General features: G+C 41.5%; 1 protein-coding gene across 1 annotated transcript in view; it reads left to right on the top strand.

The window, feature by feature from the left end:
- The window catches only part of SLC7A11 (solute carrier family 7 member 11), a 393,826-nt gene that overhangs the window by 118,050 nt on the left and 257,633 nt on the right, over nucleotides 1-18,143 (top strand). The window contains exon 4 of the mRNA XM_073603843.1: nucleotides 1,474-1,599. Within this exon, the coding sequence (XP_073459944.1) occupies nucleotides 1,474-1,599 (126 nt within the window). The remainder of the gene's footprint in view (nucleotides 1-1,473; nucleotides 1,600-18,143) is intronic.

The following is an 18,143-nucleotide window of genomic DNA, read 5'->3' as shown; positions in this document are numbered from 1 at the left end:
GTAAAAATATTTCATCTAACTGCGCCTTTAAACTCAGGATAGCAGCATTACAAGGTAGAATTGTGTATTACATAAAGTCTAAAATAGATGGCGCTATTGGGTGAATAAAAAGTCCTTCTAATCAGGTCTGTGTGTATTCTAATACTGATGGAATAGTTCCTGCGGTGATGTCCTCTAATGTAGTCTCTCTGGCCTCTCACCTTAAAATAGTACAAATCGAGTAGTGGAACTAAGATCCGTATAGTATAGGAGCGCTGCTTGGACACTTCTCCTTCTGTGTCAATTGACTCTCTGGATCCTCTCCTGTATTCCCTCGGCTCCCTCCGGGAATTGGGATTGGCTGAAGCGGCACACAGCTGTCAATTCAAGTGAGAGGGCGCTGAGAACGCCAGACTTCTCATCTGTTCAGTATTTTGCCTGAATTTTTCATTCTAAATGTAAGAGCATATTAAATAAACATCCCCCTGTTTTAAAAAACGTTAATACACTAGTGGAGCCTGCCTTCTCTCTCCCCCTCCCCTATTTCTATCTTGTCTGAGCTGCATCAGAGCGGAGGGAGCCGAGGGAATACAGGAGAGGATCCAGAGAGTCAATTGACACAGAAGGAGAAGTGTCCAAGCAGCGCTCCTATACTATACGGATCTTAGTTCCACTACTCGATTTGTACTATTTTAAGGTGAGAGGCCAGAGAGACTACATTAGAGGACATCACCGCAGGAACTATTCCATCAGTATTAGAATACACACAGACCTGATTAGAAGGACTTTTTATTCACCCAATAGCGCCATCTATTTTAGACTTTATGTAATACACAATTCTACCTTGTAATGCTGCTATCCTGAGTTTAAAGGCGCAGTTAGATGAAATATTTTTACGCTGAGTTTTTAGTGCACTTGTGATATTATTTTAATATCAATCACTTTGCGATGGATTGCACTTTATATTAATTTAGTCTAAGGATTTTGTGATAAATATTTATCAGTATCTATTTATGGTCATCCAGTCACGGTTGCATTTTATATTGTTTAAGGCCATCACATTTCACATAAGATACGTTCATTCACGGTTTTTACTATATGGCTGCACTTTATTCACTTTATTAATTTATTGAATATTTAACACTTTTTACAAGGTTTTCCACGCATTAGGATACACCTACGTGTATTTATGCTACCATAATGTATGAAAATTTTTGTTAATATTTTATTATTTTAGATACTGTCACTATTGGAATATTGCGCGAAATTTACTAAATTATCTATCCATTAAGCTGTTGTGTAAGCACCATTAATTTTGCTGCAATATTCACATCTTATATTTCACATCACTCACATTTTTGAATTTGTTACATCTACCAGCGCGAAGGAAATCCTTTACAATTCATGTACACAGATTACACTTACTGTAATATAAAATGCTAAAAATGTTTCTCCACCTTTAATCTCTGACTCTCCCTTTTCTCGGCTATACAGCTGTCGTGATGGTCCTGAACAGTATGAGCGTTAGCTGGAGCGCTCGAATTCAGATTTTCTTGACCTTTTGCAAGCTTGCAGCAATTCTGATAATTATAGTCCCTGGTATTATGCAGTTAATTAAAGGTAAGGGCTAATATTTTTGTATCAATTATTGCATGTATTATCTTGTGATAAAAACTGCTACATACTGTACATTTTATTTTTAACTCAATGAGAATTTTTATGGAAATGTTTTCAGCCTTCCTGGTCTTCTGATATGGTAGAAAAGTGAGGGGATTGTGGTACAGGCAGTCTTTGGATTGATATGATAATAATTATCTGATAACCGAGATGTGATTGTTCTGTGGGCAAATAAAAGTCCAGTAACTTACGGGGGGCAAATTTGTTTAAAAAAAAAAAAAAAAAAAACAGGTGTAAAGAGCACATGCTAGCTATTAGGGATGAGCCCAATGTTCAAGTTGAACATCGGGTGTTCGCCTGTTCGCCGAACAGCGAACATTATGCAGTGTTCGCAGCACATTCGAAAAGCTGCGGAACACCGTTAAAGTCTATCAAACACTAAGATGAAAAACCAAAAGTGCTCATTTTAAAGGTTTATATGCAAGTTATTGCCATAAAAGGTGTATGGGGACCCGGGTCCTGCCCCAGGGGACATGTATCAATGCAAAAAAAAGTTTTTAAAAAGGCCGTTTTTTCAGGAGCAGTAAGTTTAACACAGTAAGCTGTGTGACGCTTCTCCTCTTCTGACGGTTCTTAAATAACGGAGGGCGGGGCCACCCGGTGACCCCGCCCCCTCTGACGCACGGTAACTTCCCTGTCCGCCCCCTTCTGACATCACGGGGAATGCCACAGGGAAGTCCCCGTCAAGTCCCCGTGCATCAGAGGGGGGCGGGGGTCACCGGGTGGCCCTGCCCTCCGTTATTTAAGAACCGTCAGAAGAGGAGAAGCATCACACAGCGGGAGCCTCCCATCATGCTGGATGCAGAGCGGTCCAGAAAACGAAGGGAAGAAGACGCCGCAGAGGAAGATGCCGGACGAGAACACTGGAGGAAGAACCAGAAGAACCAGAAGAACCAGAAGAAGAAGAAGATGGAGGAAGAAACCGAAGGAAGATAGAAGATAGAAGATAGAAGAAAGAAGATAGAAGAAAGAAGCATTTAAATAAAGGGATTGTCAAAAACTGTCTCTTGTCATTTTTAACATTTTTGACACTTTTTTTTGTGAAAAGGTAGGGTACTTTTGTACCCCTTTACCATTTCACACAGGGGGGGGGGCCGGGATCTGGGGGTCCCCTTGTTAAAGGGGGCTTCCAGTTTCCGATAAGCCCCCCGCCTGCAGACCCCCACAACCACCGGGCAAGGGTGGCGCTCTCCCTTTTCCTGCGGCCTGCCAGGTTGCGTGCTCGGATGAGGGTCTGGTATGGATTTTTGGGGGGACCACACGCCATTTTTTTTTTTAATTTTGGCGCGGGGTTCCCCTTAAAATCCATACCAGACCTGAAGGGCCTGGTATGGAATTTAGGGGGACCCCCCAAGTCAATTTTTTTTAATTTTGGTTCGGGGTTCCACTGTGGGGAATTTCCATGCCGTTTTTATCAATGAACTTTTATGTGTATTGTCGGACCGGCAATTCATTATTAGCCGCGAGTAGTTTTAAATTACTTTTTTTCCTTTGAAATGTCATTTTGCTGTCAGACTGCTCTAAACACGGGAACATGCGCCCCTTTACAGGCATACTATAGACACCCCCCAGGTATGAAATTTAAAGGGATATTACACTTTTATTGTTTCACTTTAAGCATTATTAAAATCACTGCTCCTGAAAAAAAGGCAGTTTTTAAAACTTTTTTTGCATTGATCCATGTCCCCTGAGGCAGGACCCAGGTCCCCAAACACTTTTTATGACAATACCATGCATATAAGCCTTTAAAATTAGCACTTTTGATTTCTCCCATAGACTTTTAAAGGGTGTTCCGCGGCTTTCGAATTTGCCGCGAACACCCCAAATTGTTCGAGTTAAACATGAGTTTGACGCGAGCTCGAAGCTCATCCCTATTTGTAATACATGTCACATAGAAACAGGCAACGTGTTTTGGGGCAAAAACCCGTTATGATCCTAATAAGAAACTATTGTCCATAAATAAATTGAGAATACTATATAATAAAAATACAGTGCAATGAAAAAGTATTCATACCCCTTGAAATTTTCCACAATTTGTCATGTTACTACTAAAAAAGTAAATGTATTTTATTGGGATTTTATGTGATAGACCAACACAAAGTGGCTCATAATTGTGAAGTGGAAGGAAAACGATAAATGTTTTTCATTTTTTTTAGAAATAAATATCTGAAAAGTGTGGCGTGCATTTGTATACAGCCCCCTTGACTCCGATACCCCTAACTAACATCTAATGGAACCAATTACCTTCAGAAGTCACCTAATTAGTAAATAGAGTCCACCTGTGTGTAATTTAATCTCAGTAATTTAAAAACAGCTGTTCTGTGAAGCCCTCAGAGGTTTGTTAGAGAACCTTAGTGAACAAACAGCATCATGAAGGCCAAGGAACACACCAGACAGGTCAGGGATAAAGTTGTGGGTAAGTTTAAAGCAAGGTTAGGTTATAAAAAAATATACCAAGCTTTGAACATCTCATGGAGCACTGTTCAATCCATCATCTGAAAATGGAAAGAGTATGGCACAACTGCAAACTTACCATGACCTGGCCGTCCACCTAAACTGACAGGCCGGGCAAGGAGAGTCTTATTCAGAGAAGCAGCCAAGAGGCCTCATGGTAACTCTGGAGGAGCTGCAGAGATCCACAACTTAGGTGGGAAAATCTGTCCACAGGACAACTATTAGTCTACACTCCACAAATATGGCCTTTATGGAAGAGTGGCAAGAGGAAAGCCATTGTTGATAGAAAGCCATAAGAAGTCCTGTTTGCAGTTTGCGAGAAGCCATGTGGGGGACACAGCAAACATGTGGAAGAAGGTGCTCTGGTCAGATGAGACCAAAACTGACATTTTGCCCTAAAAGCAAAGCGCTATGTGTGGTGGAAAACTAACACTACACATCACCCTATCCCCACCGTGAAACATGGTGATGGCAGTATCATGTTGTGGGGATGCTTTTCCTAAGCAGGGATAGTGAAACTGGTCAGAGTTAATGGGAAGATGGATGGAGCCAAATACAGGGCAATCTTAGAAGAAAACTTGTTAGAGTCTGCAAAAGACTTGCGACTGGGGCAGAGGTTCATCTTGCAGCAGGACAATGACCCTAAACATACAACCAGAGCTACAATGGAATGGTTAGATCAAAGCATTTTCAAGTGTTAGAATGGCCCAGTCAAAGGCCACACCTAAATCCAACTGAGAATATGTGGCAAGACTTGGAAATTATAAATATAATCATTTTATTATTATTTTTAATTTAGCGCTGCATTTTGACTTTTTTATATGTGTTTGATGAATCAACAAACTATGCTGGCTGCTAACCTCTCTTTTTAGTTAGCGCAGATATTTGTTCACACTTGTTTCACTAAGACTTGGAAATTGCTGTTCACAGACACTCTCATCCAATCTGACAGCTTGAGCTATTTTGCAAAGAAAAGTGTGCAAAAATGTCACTCTCTGTATGTGAAAAGTTGGTAGAGACATCAGCAAAAAGACTTGCAGCTGTAATTGCAGTGAAAGATGGTTCTACAAAGTATTGACTCAGGGGGGCTGAATACAAATGCACGCCACGCTTTTCACATTTTTTTTGTAAAAAAAATAGAAAACCATTTATCATTGTCCTTCCACTTCACAATTATGTGCCACTTTGTGTTGGTCTATCACATAAAATCCCAATAAAATCCATTTATGTTTTTGGTTGTAACATGACAAAATGTGGAAACGTTCAAGGGGTATGAATACTTTTTCAAGGCACTGTATATCATTTTTAAACAAACTGTAGGTAAAAAAAAATATTTTTAACATCATTAAATGATTAGATAAACCGGATACAGGTGAATATATTAAATCCTGAACTCTAATGCCCCGTACACACGGTCGGACAATGATCGGACATTCCGACAACAAAATCCTAAGATTTTTTCCGACGGATGTTGGCTCAAACTTGTCTTGCATACACACGGTCACACAAATTTGTTGGAAAATCCGATCGTTCTGAACGCGGTGACGTAAAACACGTATGTCGGGACTCTAAACGGGGCAGTAGCCAATAGCTTTCATCTCTTTATTTATTCTGAGCATGCGTGGCACTTTGTGCGTCGGATTTGTGTACACACGATCGGAAATTCCAACAATGGATTTTGTTGTTGGAAAATTTTATAGCAAGCTCTCAAACTTTGTGTGTCGGAAAATCCGATGGAAAATGTGTGATGGAGCCCACACACGGTCGGAATTTCCGACAACAAGGTCCTATCACACATTTTCCTTCGGAAAATCCGACCGTGTGTACGGGGCATAATACTCATATCAATCATACTAAAAGATGTATAAGCTATGTGTGTTTAACAGAATGAAAGCTATTGTATATCAAAGAAGTACAGCTATGCAAACAAAGTAAATTGCTTATAAATCACATAAAAGAACAGAGCTTCCTGTATGTGGGTAACAAAAAATTGTAATAGTATTATGCACCACAGCATTCTAATGCCCCGTACACACGGTCGGACTTTGTTTGGACATTCCGCCAACAAAAGCCTAGGATTTTTTCCGACGGATGTTGGCTCAAACTTGTCTTGCATACACACGGTCACACAAAGTTGTCGGAAAATCTGATCGTTCTAAACGCGGTGACGTAAAACACGTACGTCGGGACTATAAACGGGGCAGTGGCCAATAGCTTTCATCTCTTTATTTATTCTGAGCATGCGTGGCACTTTGTCCGTCGGATTTGTGTACACACGATCGGAATTTCCGACAACGGATTTTGTTGTCGGAAAATTTTATATCCTGCTCTCAAACTTTGTGTGTCGGAAAATCCGATGGAAAATGTGTGATGGAGCCTACACACGGTCAGAATTTCCGACAACAAGGTCCTATCACACATTTTCCATCGGAAAATCCGACCGTGTGTACGGGGCATTAGAAATTATGGTTGGGATAGTAAAAAAAAATAATTTTATTTTTTAATACATGCAAACACTTGTTTCATTTATTTTCTGTCTGTTGTGGATTTTACCTCACTTCCTGTCTGGTAAAAATATTGTCAGCAGGACAGGGTAAATCTCCCTAATTGAGCTCCAATACCAGGAAAAAACTGGTAGGGGTTCAAATCCATTCCTATACTATCCAAATCTAGAAAAAAAAAGGTTTTGGCTTGACATACACTTTAAAAAAAGTGGAGAAGGATTCAAACCTATCAAGTTTTAATTCTGTCTGTGACCTTAATGGGGAGAGTTTCTACTATTCCCTTCCCCTGGACAAAAATGCCAGTTTGTGACCATTCTCTACTCTATTCAAAATATAAATAAGGGCTCTTTCACATGGGGCGGATCAGTGATGATCCACCCCGTGAACACCCGCGTGGTTAGCGGGGATCACTCCGCCGATCCCCGCTGAGCAGGAAGATGACAGGTCCGTTGCTGCACGCTGTGCAGCGATGGACCTGTCAGAGCGCCGCTCTCCCCTATGGGGGATTGGATGATGACGGACCATAGAGTCCGTCGTCACCCGATCCGAAAATGGATGGAAAAGTAGGGTTTTTCTCCGTTACACTTTTTCGGATTGGAGCGGGTCGGATGTCAGCGGACATGTCAGCGCTGACATCCGACGATCCATAGGGATAAATGTATGTCCGTTTTTCATCCGAAAACGTAAGGAAAAAAAACGGACATACGAATCGTCCGTGTGAAAGAGCCCTAATAGATTTAAGCATTTTTGTTGACAAAAAAGAGAAGAAAACTGACAGTTGCTAACCTTTCCCCACTCTATTTAAAACATAAAAAGTGGATTTGGGCTTTGTGTGGATTTGGGCATTTTAAGCACAACCATGTTATTCTGCAGTCATGTCCAAATGCTGCATTGTGAGCAAAACTTGTGTGGCTCTACTGATATGCCCTTACAGTATTGTAATGTAAATATGTAACTCCACGCCTTTGGTCTCTGTGGCTGTACTCTTCGCTGGTTCTCTTCCTACTTACCCAACTGCAACCTAGCGTTTCCTACAACTCTACTTCCTCTTCACCTCTTCCTTTCTCAGTTGGGGTCCCCCAAGGTTCTGTTCTTGGACCACTCCTATTTTCAATCTACACCTCCTCCCTGGGTCAGCTGATAGCCTCCCATAGCTTCCAATAACACCTCTACGCTGACGACACCCAAATCAATTTCTCTACCCCTCAGCTCATTCCCTCTGTCTCCTCACGTATCACTAATTTACTATCAGATATATCAGTCTGGATGTCACACCACTTCCTCAAACTCAATCTATCCAAAACCAAACTTATAATTTTTCCTCCCCCATATGTCCCTTCCCCTGATCTCTCTGTCAAAATCGATGGCACAACTATAAGCCCATCCCCACATGCCAAGGTTCTAGGTGTAGTCCTGGACACCAAACTCTCCTTTAAGCACCATGTCCAATCACTGTCCAAATACTGCCGCCTCAACCTCCGCAACATCTCCAAAATATGCCCCTTTCTAACCAATGACACAACAAAGCTCTTATTTCACTCACTGGTCATCTCTCGCCTCGACTACTGCAACTCCCTTCTCATTGGCTTACCTCTATATAGCCTATCACCTCAGTCCATCATGAATGCTGCTACCAGACTCATCCACCTTACCAATTGCTCTGCCTCTGCTACCCCCAATCCCTCCACTGGCTTCCGGTCGGCCAAAGAATTCAATTAAGAATTCTAACAACTACTACAACAACTACGTACAGAGCCATCCACAATTTAGCCCCCAGCTACATCACTAGCCTAGTCTCTAAATACCAACCTACTCGTTCTCTTCGTTCCTCTCAAGACCTTCTGCTCTCTAGCTCCCTCATCACCTCCTCCCATGCTCGCCTCCAGGACTTTTCCAAAGCCTCTACAATCCTTTGGAATGCCCTACCCCAATCTGTCCGCTTATCTCCTACTCTAGCTTTTAGACAATCCCTGAAAACCCTTCTCTATAGAGAAGCCTACCCTACCCACACCTAACAACAACTGTTTTTTCATTTTCTCCATCAGCTCACCCCCCCCCCCACAGTGATTACCTTTTGTTTCCACTTGACCCTCCCTTCTAGATTGTAAGCTCTAATGGGCAGGGCCCTCTGATCCCTCCTGTATTGTAAGTGTACTGTCTGCCCTCATGTTTGTAAAGCACTGCGTAAACTGTTGGCACTATATAAATACTGTATTATAATAATAATAATAATAATAACTAGAAAAGGTACAATTTCTGGGGAAATTGTGAAAGTGTTCTTGCCTCTACAACTGGAGTGGGCGGAGTAACTGGGTGGGGTGGAGTGGCTTGAGTAACTGTGAAAAGTGTTAAAAAGCTTAATATTTTAAAAAGTATAAATAGTAGTAAAAAAGTTCCATCATTCGCTGAAAGAGCTGAACATTTTTTTCAAAAGTAATTTTTTTTTTCAAAAATGAATTTTTTTTATTCAAAAATGATTTTTTTTTCTTCAAAAATGAATTTTTTTTTTCAAAAGTAATTTTTTTTTTCAAAGGTAATTTTTTTTTCAAAAATGAATTTTTTTATTTCAAAAATAATTTTTTTTTCAAAATTATTTTTTTTTTAAAGTAATTTTTTTTTTCAAAAATATTTTTTTTTTCAAATATATTTTTTTTTCAAAAATAATTTTTTTTTTAAAAGTAATTTTTTTTTCAAAAATATTTTTTTTTTCAAAAATAATTTTTTTTTTTTTCAAAAATATTTTTTTTTTTCAAAAATATTTTTTTTTTTTTCAAAAATGATTTTTTTTTTTTTTTCAAAAATTATTTTTTTATTTTTTTCAAAAATATATTTTTTTTTACATGGGGCGGTCATAATGTTTTGGCTGATCATGGGGTGGTCATAATGTTTTGGCTGATCATGGGGTTGTCAGCTTTTGTCACCTCCCACTCTAGTTTTGAACATTTCGCCATTCATTCCTATGGGACCAATTTCGCCGCAAAAACGTCATTTCGTGGACCATTCGGCGAAACATTCCACAAAGTATTAACACACCAATCGGGAAAAATCCGCTCGTTTCGGTATATTACTTGTCTCTGTAGTGTAAAAATTGTGGGAGGAGTCTACAAGCATTATCAAGTCTAGCAGATGAAGTCACATGCATTTGGGGTGTCTCAGCATCTTGTGTTTACAACCACTGTTTCCTAGCAATGCTCATGCCCTGTTTATGCTTCCCAAATACTACTTCATCAAAACTGCCCCATCAGAATTACCCCATCAAAACTGCCCCATCATATTCCTCTATTATAAATCAGTACATGGTGTGTCTGTCCCCTCCCCCGGGCTCTGTAATCAGAGCTGAGATGTTCCAGCCACCTCCCCCCTGTGTATAACAGAAGCTTTGGTAACCATGGCAACAAAACAAACACAGTACATACTGATTAATGGCTAAAATTTCCTGAAATGACCTCTAAACAAATGGCCGTATTTTAAAAACTATACATCCTACAGCGAAGATCTTTATATTGTGAGAATCACAAGACCCAGACCTAGATTTTGATACATAGTATGTCTCTGAAATATTAAAATTGAAGGCACGGTCGCAGTTTAGAAATTGCCCTTCAAATTTGAAGGGGCTAGAGTGTAGTTTCAATGAATGTCAATGGACGGCGTGAGTTGCAAACAAATGGTCATATTGTGAAAACTATCAGGACTATGGCTTAGCCGTGGACATGTTTAGTGGCAGCAGGGATAGCTGAACGTTTTGATATAAGATTTGTGTAGGTGGGCTTGAAAATGAGGGAGTGGCGGCAGTTTAGAAATCATGTTCTGATTTTCCAGCTTTTGCCATCTCCCACTCTAGTTTCCCCATTCATTCCTATGGGACCAATTTTGCCGCAAAAACTACGATATTTCGTGAACCATTCGGCGAAACGTTCCACAAAGTAATAGCACACCATTCGGGAACAATCCGCACGTTTCGGTATATTACTTGTCTATGTAGTGTAAAAACTGTGGGAGGAGTTAGGGTGGTAAATTTGGCTATAATAATAAGAATAATATATATGTGAGATAACAGTAAGTGGTCTTGCTATGCAAGAACACTTAATAATATATATGTGAGATAACAATAAGTGGTCTTGCTATGCAAGAACACTTAATAACTGATATCAGTGTTTGATGTAAAAAAGAACAGTTTCTCAGGCTTCTAACCCACAGTGAAGTAGAAGACTACATTTGCAGTCAACTAAGGCTGTTTTGGAATTTTACAGGCTGCCGGTTTTTTTGCTCTCCTCTGCCTTATAGAAAGTTTTGAAACATGGGGGCAGCATAAATATTTACGGTACTGCAGCCTATCCCTAGAGAGGTTTGCCCAGAAGGTAGCTGAGAAACATGTAAATAGCCTGAGCTGTAAAACAGTAGTGACTTTCTGTTCAAGGGAATCCACCTCTTTAGGGTGGGGGTGGCTACCCCCTACCTCCAGCCATTCAGCTGTTTCCAGTTGCTGTTCATGGAGGTCCTGGCTGTGACATAGCTGAGAAGCCTACATCTGAGAGGATATCGGACACCCTGAAACTTCAGCTAAGGATCCAGTCCACATAACCTCAATGGAAGGCACCTGAAGAAAGATGAATGGGCGCAGTTACCTCTTGAGTACAGCTTTGTTGCAAGATCTTAGTTGAAGTCATAATGATACAATAAATATTATTGTAACTGTGTATTAATTTGTCTAATCCCTATAGTTAGTTAGTCTATTAAAACTCTATTGAAGTAATAATGATACAATAAATATTATTGTAGCTGTGTATTAATTTGTCTAATCCCTATAGTTAGTTAGTCTATTAAAACTCTGACTACATGTTACTGTTGATATCACAATAATACAAGGTTAGCTATGAAACCAAACACACGGTTTATAAGTAATAAAGTCTTATTTATTTCCCAAGGAAATGAGAAAGCTAACATGAAATACTAGAGAAAGATATTACAAACACAGATCAACAATCAGAACATATAATAAAAGAACATCATAGATACTTATCACAAGGCCCTCTGCGAGGCTTGTTTCTTCCAGCTATGCTCAGATGTAGGGATGAGCCGAACACCCCCCTGTTCGGTACGCACTAGAACATGCGAACAGGAAAAAAGTTCATTCGAACGCGCGAACACTGTTAAAGTCTATGGGACATGAACATGAATAATCAAAAGTGCTAATTTTAAAGGCTTATATGCAAGTTATTGTCATAAAAAGTGTTTAGGGACCTGGATCCTGCCCCAGGGGACATGGATCAATGCAAAAAAAAGTTTTAAAAACGGCCGTTTTTTAAGAAGCAGTGATTTTAATAATGCTTAAGTCAAACAATAAAAGTGTAATATCCCTTTAAATTTCATAGCTGGGGGGTGTCTATAGTATGCCTGTAAAGGGGTGCATGTTTCCCGTGTTTAGAAAAGTCTGACAGCAAAATGACATTTCGAAGGAAAAAACCCATTCAAAACTACTCGCGGCTATTGCATTGCCGACAATACACATAGAAGTTCATTGATAAAAACGGCATGGGAATTCCCCACAGGGGAACCCCGAACCAAAATTTTAAAAAAAAAATGACGTGGGGGGTCCCCCTAAATTCCATACCAGGCCCTTCAGGTCTGGTATAGATATTAAGGGGAACCCCGGCCAAAATTTAAAAAAAAAATGACGTGGGGTTCCCCCTAAATTCCATACCAGACCCTTCAGGTCTGGTATGGATTTTAAGGGGAACCCCGTGCCAAAAAAAAAAAAGGCGTGGGGTCCCTCCAAAAATCCATACCAGACCCTTATCCGAGCACGCAACCTGGCAGGCCGCAGGAAAAGAGGGGGGAACGAGAGTGCGGCCCCCCCTCCTGAACCGTACCAGGCCACATGCCCTCAACATTGGGAGGGTGCTTTGGGGTAGCCCCCCAAAACACCTTGTCCCCATGTTGATGAGGACAAGGGCCTCATCCCCACAACCCTGGCCGGTGGTTGTGGGGGTCTGCGGGTGGGGGGCTTATTGGAATCTGGAAGCCCCCTTTAACAAGGGGACCCCCAGATCCCGCCCCCCCGTGTGAAATGGTAAGGGGGTACCTACCCCTACCATTTCACTAAAAAACTGTCAAAAATGTTAAAAATGACAAGAGACAGTTTTTGACAATTCCTTTATTTAAATGCTTCTTCTTTCTTCTATCTTCCTTCATCTTCTTCTTCTGGTTCTTCTGGCTCTTCTGGTTCTTCCTCCGGCGCTCTCGTCCAGCATCTCCTCCGCGGCATCTTCTATCTTCTTCTCCTCGGGCCGCTCCGCACCCATGGCATGGGGGGAGGCTCCCGCTCTTCTCTTCGTTTTCTTCTCTTCTTCTTTCTTCTCTTCTTCTCTTCTTAATTTTCTTCTCCGGGCTGCTCGGCATCCATGCTGGCATGGAGGGAGGCTCCCGCTGTGGGACGGCGTCTCCTCGTCTGATGGTTCTTAAATAACGGGGGGCGGGGCCACCCAGTGACCCCGCCCCCCTCTGACGCACGGTGACTTGACGGGACTTCCCTGTGACGTCACGGGGAATGCCACAGGGAAGTCCCGTCATGTCCCGGCATCAGAGGGGGGCGGGGTCACCAGGTGGCCCCGCCCCCTATTATTTAAGAACCATCAGATGAGGAGACGCCGTCACACAGCGGGAGCCTCCCTCCATGCCAGCATGGATGCGGAGCGGCCCGGAGAAGAAAATGAAGAAGAGAAGAAGGAAGAAGAGAAGAAAACGAAGAGAAGAGTGGGAGCCTCCCCCCATGCCATGGGTGCAGAGCGGCCCGAGGAGAAGAAGATAGAAGATGCCGCGGAGGTGATGCTGGACGAGAATGCCGGAGGAAGAACCAGAAGAACCAGAAGAAGATGAAGGAAGATAGAAGAAAGAAGAAGCATTTAAATAAAGGAATTGTCAAAAACTGTCTCTTGTCATTTTTAACATATTTGACAGTTTTTTAGTGAAAAGGTAGGGGTAAGTACCCCCTTACCATTTCACACAGGGGGGGGGGCCGGGATCTGGGGGTCCCCTTGTTAAAGGGGGCTTCCAGATTCCGATAAGCCCCCCCACCCGCAGACCCCCACAACCACCGGCCAGGGTTGTGGGGATGAGGCCCTTGTCCTCATCAACATGGGGAGAAGGTGTTTTGGGGGGCTACCCCAAAGCACTCTTCCAATGTTGAGGGCATGTGGCCTGGTACGGTTCAGGAGGGGGGGCGCACTCTCGTCCCCCCTCTTTTCCTGCGGCCTGGCAGGTTGCGTGCTCGGATAAGGGTCTGCTATGGATTTTTGGGGGGACCCCACGCCGTTTTTTTGTTTTTTTGGCGTGGGGTTCCCCTTAAAATCCATACCAGACCTGAAGGGTCTGGTATGGAATTTAGGGGGACCCCCCACGTCATTTTTTTTTTTTAATTTTGGTTCGGGGTTCCCCTGTGGGGAATTCCCATGCCGTTTTTATCAATGAACTTCTATGTGTATTGTCGGCAATGCAATAGCCGCGAGTAGTTTTAAATGGGTTTTTTCCTTCGAAATGTCATTTTGCTGTCAGACTGTTCTAAACACGGGAAACATGCGCCCCTTTACAGGCATACTATAGACACCCCCCAGCTACGAAATTTAAAGGAATATTACACTTTTATTGTTTGGCTTTAAGCATTATTAAAATCACTGCTTCTGAAAAAACGGCCGTTTTTAAAACTATTTTTGCATTGATCCATGTCCCCTGGGGCAGGACCCGGGTCCCCAAACACTTTTTATCACAATAACTTGCATATAAGCCTTTAAAATTAGCACTTTTGATTTCTCTCATAGACTTTTAAAGGATGTTCCGCAGCATTCGAATTTGCCGCGAACACCCCAAATTGTTTGCTGTTCGGCGAACTTGCGAACAGCCAATGTTCGAGTCGAACATGAGTTCGACTCGAACTCGAAGCTCATCCCTACTCAGATATTGAAGAGAGGGCCACAGCCATGAGGCTTAGGCCCATGCCATGATCCAAAGGGGAAGGGGCTATTTCTCTTCCTTGCTCAGTCTTTTATACTTTGATCATACACCATTTAAACCCAACCCCATTGCCATCCCATCTAGACTTTTGACAAATCACAGTATTTATGGGGCAGTCCTTCTCAACAGTCCTGTCTGTCCTACTGTACTTTGGCATTGTCCATGTCAATCTTTAGGTGCCTGTTGGTCCTTTGATCTTTGTCACCCACCGTCATCAATCATCCTGTCAGCCATGGCCCCTTTCAAGTTTGCGTTATAGCAATAGACAGTCCGGAGCCAAGAGCTGAAACGACATTTCAGACTGCCCCCCAGAAAAGCAAATGCTTGGTTGTATCAATCAGAAAGAAACCCCTTTAAAACCATGGAATTGCAAGGATTAGCCTGAGTGATCTTTGGGAATACGAAACAGATATGTAACGGATTTATGACAGATCCAATTCAAACTCTGGATAATACCAAAACACTGTTACCCATAAACGCAGTAACATTGACAGAGAAACTCCAGAAATATGACACCAGACCCTGTTGCTATCCAACACTAGTGACTGTGTGCTATTAGGATTACCGGGCCTCGTAGATCCTCTCCTGAGAGGTACATACCGAGCAGTCCCCCTAGTTTTGTGGAAAGAATTTGAGCTATGTAGTTCCTCTACTGAGAGGTACATACATCCCCTCTGATTTCTTGTAGGAGGACTGTCCCTGAAAGCTGGGTGAAATAGTTTCCCTCTTGAGGAGTACATACCTCTGACCTCTACTAGCCTTTCACAGGAAGATGGCCTTGTTGAGCAGAAGAACCGTTTCTAAGTTTGCAACTTAGAGAAGTGTGTCCTCTTGTTCCTGTTAGTGGTCCTGGAGTATCCCATACCACCCTACATCCCATCCAAGTTATTTACAAATTAAATTAAAAAAGACATCCCCTAGACTGCTCTTTGTGACAGTATGCCTACCTGGACTGTGCTCTGTGTGTGCTGGCAGCCTTTGCATTAGTGAGGGAAAACTCTGGTCATCATCAATATCTGTAGTGGAAGTGTACTGTACAATGAACAAGAACTCCAAGAACGTGACTTTGGGGATTTTTTTTTTTACTTCCCTAAACAAGCACAAGCACCAACGTTATATGCCTGCATGTGTATGGTCATCTAACATTCAGCTGAATTCAGAAGTGTAAAAAAAAAAAAAAAATGCCAGACGCATGCTTGTGTGCATGAGTAAACTTTGCCTGTGATTACAGGTAAATTCTGAATGCCAAAGGATATGGACTCACTAAGAAACACAAATGTACATGAATATTTATATTGGTCTTTATTTAACTGTACCATTCTCCATAAATAACACTAAATTTTGAAATTAGTATTTACTTTAAGTGTGTGTTTGTGGCGATTTTTTTTTTTTCACAAATTTGTGGAAAGTTGTTACCTAGTCCAAATGTAAATTCATCTGCACAGTTGAACTTCAGTGCTGAACAAGACCCAGAGGACTGCACTGGCTACCACTAACATAATAGGTGCCAAGTAAGTTGAAACAAATATAAGCCAGCAAGAAATGACCATGGACAGCATTAAGCAGATTTAGAATGATAAACATAAAACTCATGAATACAAAATGTGTTAAAAAAAAGTTTCTCACAGATGTTATTACTGTAGACATCTGTGTGCCTGAGCAACATGTGCAAATGTCAAAGGAAAACACGTACAACACTGTGTTAATGAGTGTTAGAAATTCTTGGCAGTATTTTGCTATTTGATAATATATGAGTGTGATACATTACAATGAAAAATAGCCCAGCCTTGGCAAGGTTAGTGACATGCTTGGGAGCCTACAGATGTATCCCCTGTCACTATAATACACTCTCTGATTAAATTTTGTTTAACTGAAAACCAAGATTCAAAGATATTTAAAAAGAAATGGAAACTGTCCATAGTTTGCACATAAAGCCACAGTAATACTTATTTTTTCATGGTACGAACGCTAACAAAATATGGCAGTAAGCCGTCTGCCTTACATTCCAAATTTTCCATCTCACCTCTATTCCAACATAGCTTGAGTTGTGAACATTCTATGTTATAGACCATTGTTAATACAGGTAATGCAGGCATCATACCTGTTTTTCCTCAGAAATATTCTTTCTTACCATTTTTACAAGGTTAAAAAGCTCTGTCATTTGACCATGCATTTCTTCTTGTGGTTACAGGACACTTTGCAGACACACAGTGTGCCCCAGTAGGATTTACCCCCTTAATAACCAGGCCATTTTTTGCGATACAGCACTGCGTGGCTTTAACTGACAATTGCGCGGCCGTGTGATGCTGTACCCAAACAAAATGTAAGTCCTTATTTTCCCACAAATAGAGCTTTCCTTTAGGGGTATTTGATCAACTCTGCGTTTTTAATTTTTTGCGTTATAAAAAAAAAAAAAGAGTTCTAATTTTGAAAAAAATTATATATATTTTATAACTTTCTGATATAAAACATTTCCAAAACAAAAATATAAAAAATCTAATTTATTTATCAGTTTAGGCACTAACACAATATTTATTCTACTATATAGCTTTGGTAAAACAATTCCAATAAGCGTAAATAGATTGGTTTGCGCAAAAGTTATAGGGAATAGATTTATGGCATTTTTAGTATTATTTTATTTTTACTAATAATGGCAGCGATCAGTGATTTTTAGCGGGACTGCGACATTGCGGTGGACAGATCAGACACGTAACTGACATTTTTGACACTTTTTTGGGAACCAGTGACATTACTACAGTAATCAGTGCTAAAAATATGCACTGTTATTGCACTAATGACACTGGCAGGGAAGGGGTTAACATTGGGGGCGATCTAACTGTATGTGGGAAGGGCTCACGGGGCCAACACACAGATCCGTTTTCCTGAATAACAGAAAGATAGGATCTGTGTGATCTCCCCTGTCAGAACAGAGATCTGCATTGTTTACACAGGAAGCTCCCCGTTCTGTCACTGTGGGGACATCGAGTTCCGCCAGACCCGCTGATTGGTTCCCCCACTGGCCAATGTAAGCGCACCCACAAAAGTTAGTGCAAGAGTCGATGTACACCTACGAAGATTCGCACAGCCGAGCCACCTTGCCGCAGTATAACTGCGGTGGGTGGTCGACAAGTGGTTATGCTTGAGGCAAGATAGAGGCTGTGCTTGAGCAGAGGGTTGTGATCAAGAGGCAGGCTGTGATTGGGAGGGGATGTGTGCCAAAGGCAGGCTGTGATTTGTTGGGGGGTATGGTGGCTGTACAAACTCCCCAATACAGGCATGCTATGTGTCTACACAGTGTCCTATACCTGTGAATGGCCAGCCAAAGGATGAACACTGACCCCACTAACACAGATCAGCTTCTGTGCTTTATGTGGTCAGTTTAGAACAAGAAAGAAAGGTGATTGGCAGGATCAACCAGATACCCCGATGGAAGAAGTACATGAAAATAATATGATTTATAAAATACACATATGTGAGCACACATAGAAAAAATAAATATTTACAGTAATATACACTTAAAAA

The sequence above is a fragment of the Aquarana catesbeiana genome, linkage group LG01 (genome assembly GCF_042186555.1).
Source record: "Aquarana catesbeiana isolate 2022-GZ linkage group LG01, ASM4218655v1, whole genome shotgun sequence".
Lineage (NCBI taxonomy): Eukaryota > Metazoa > Chordata > Amphibia > Anura > Ranidae > Aquarana > Aquarana catesbeiana.
Note: the sequence above shows the minus strand (reverse complement) of the source record. Positions and strands in the feature narration are given on the sequence as shown.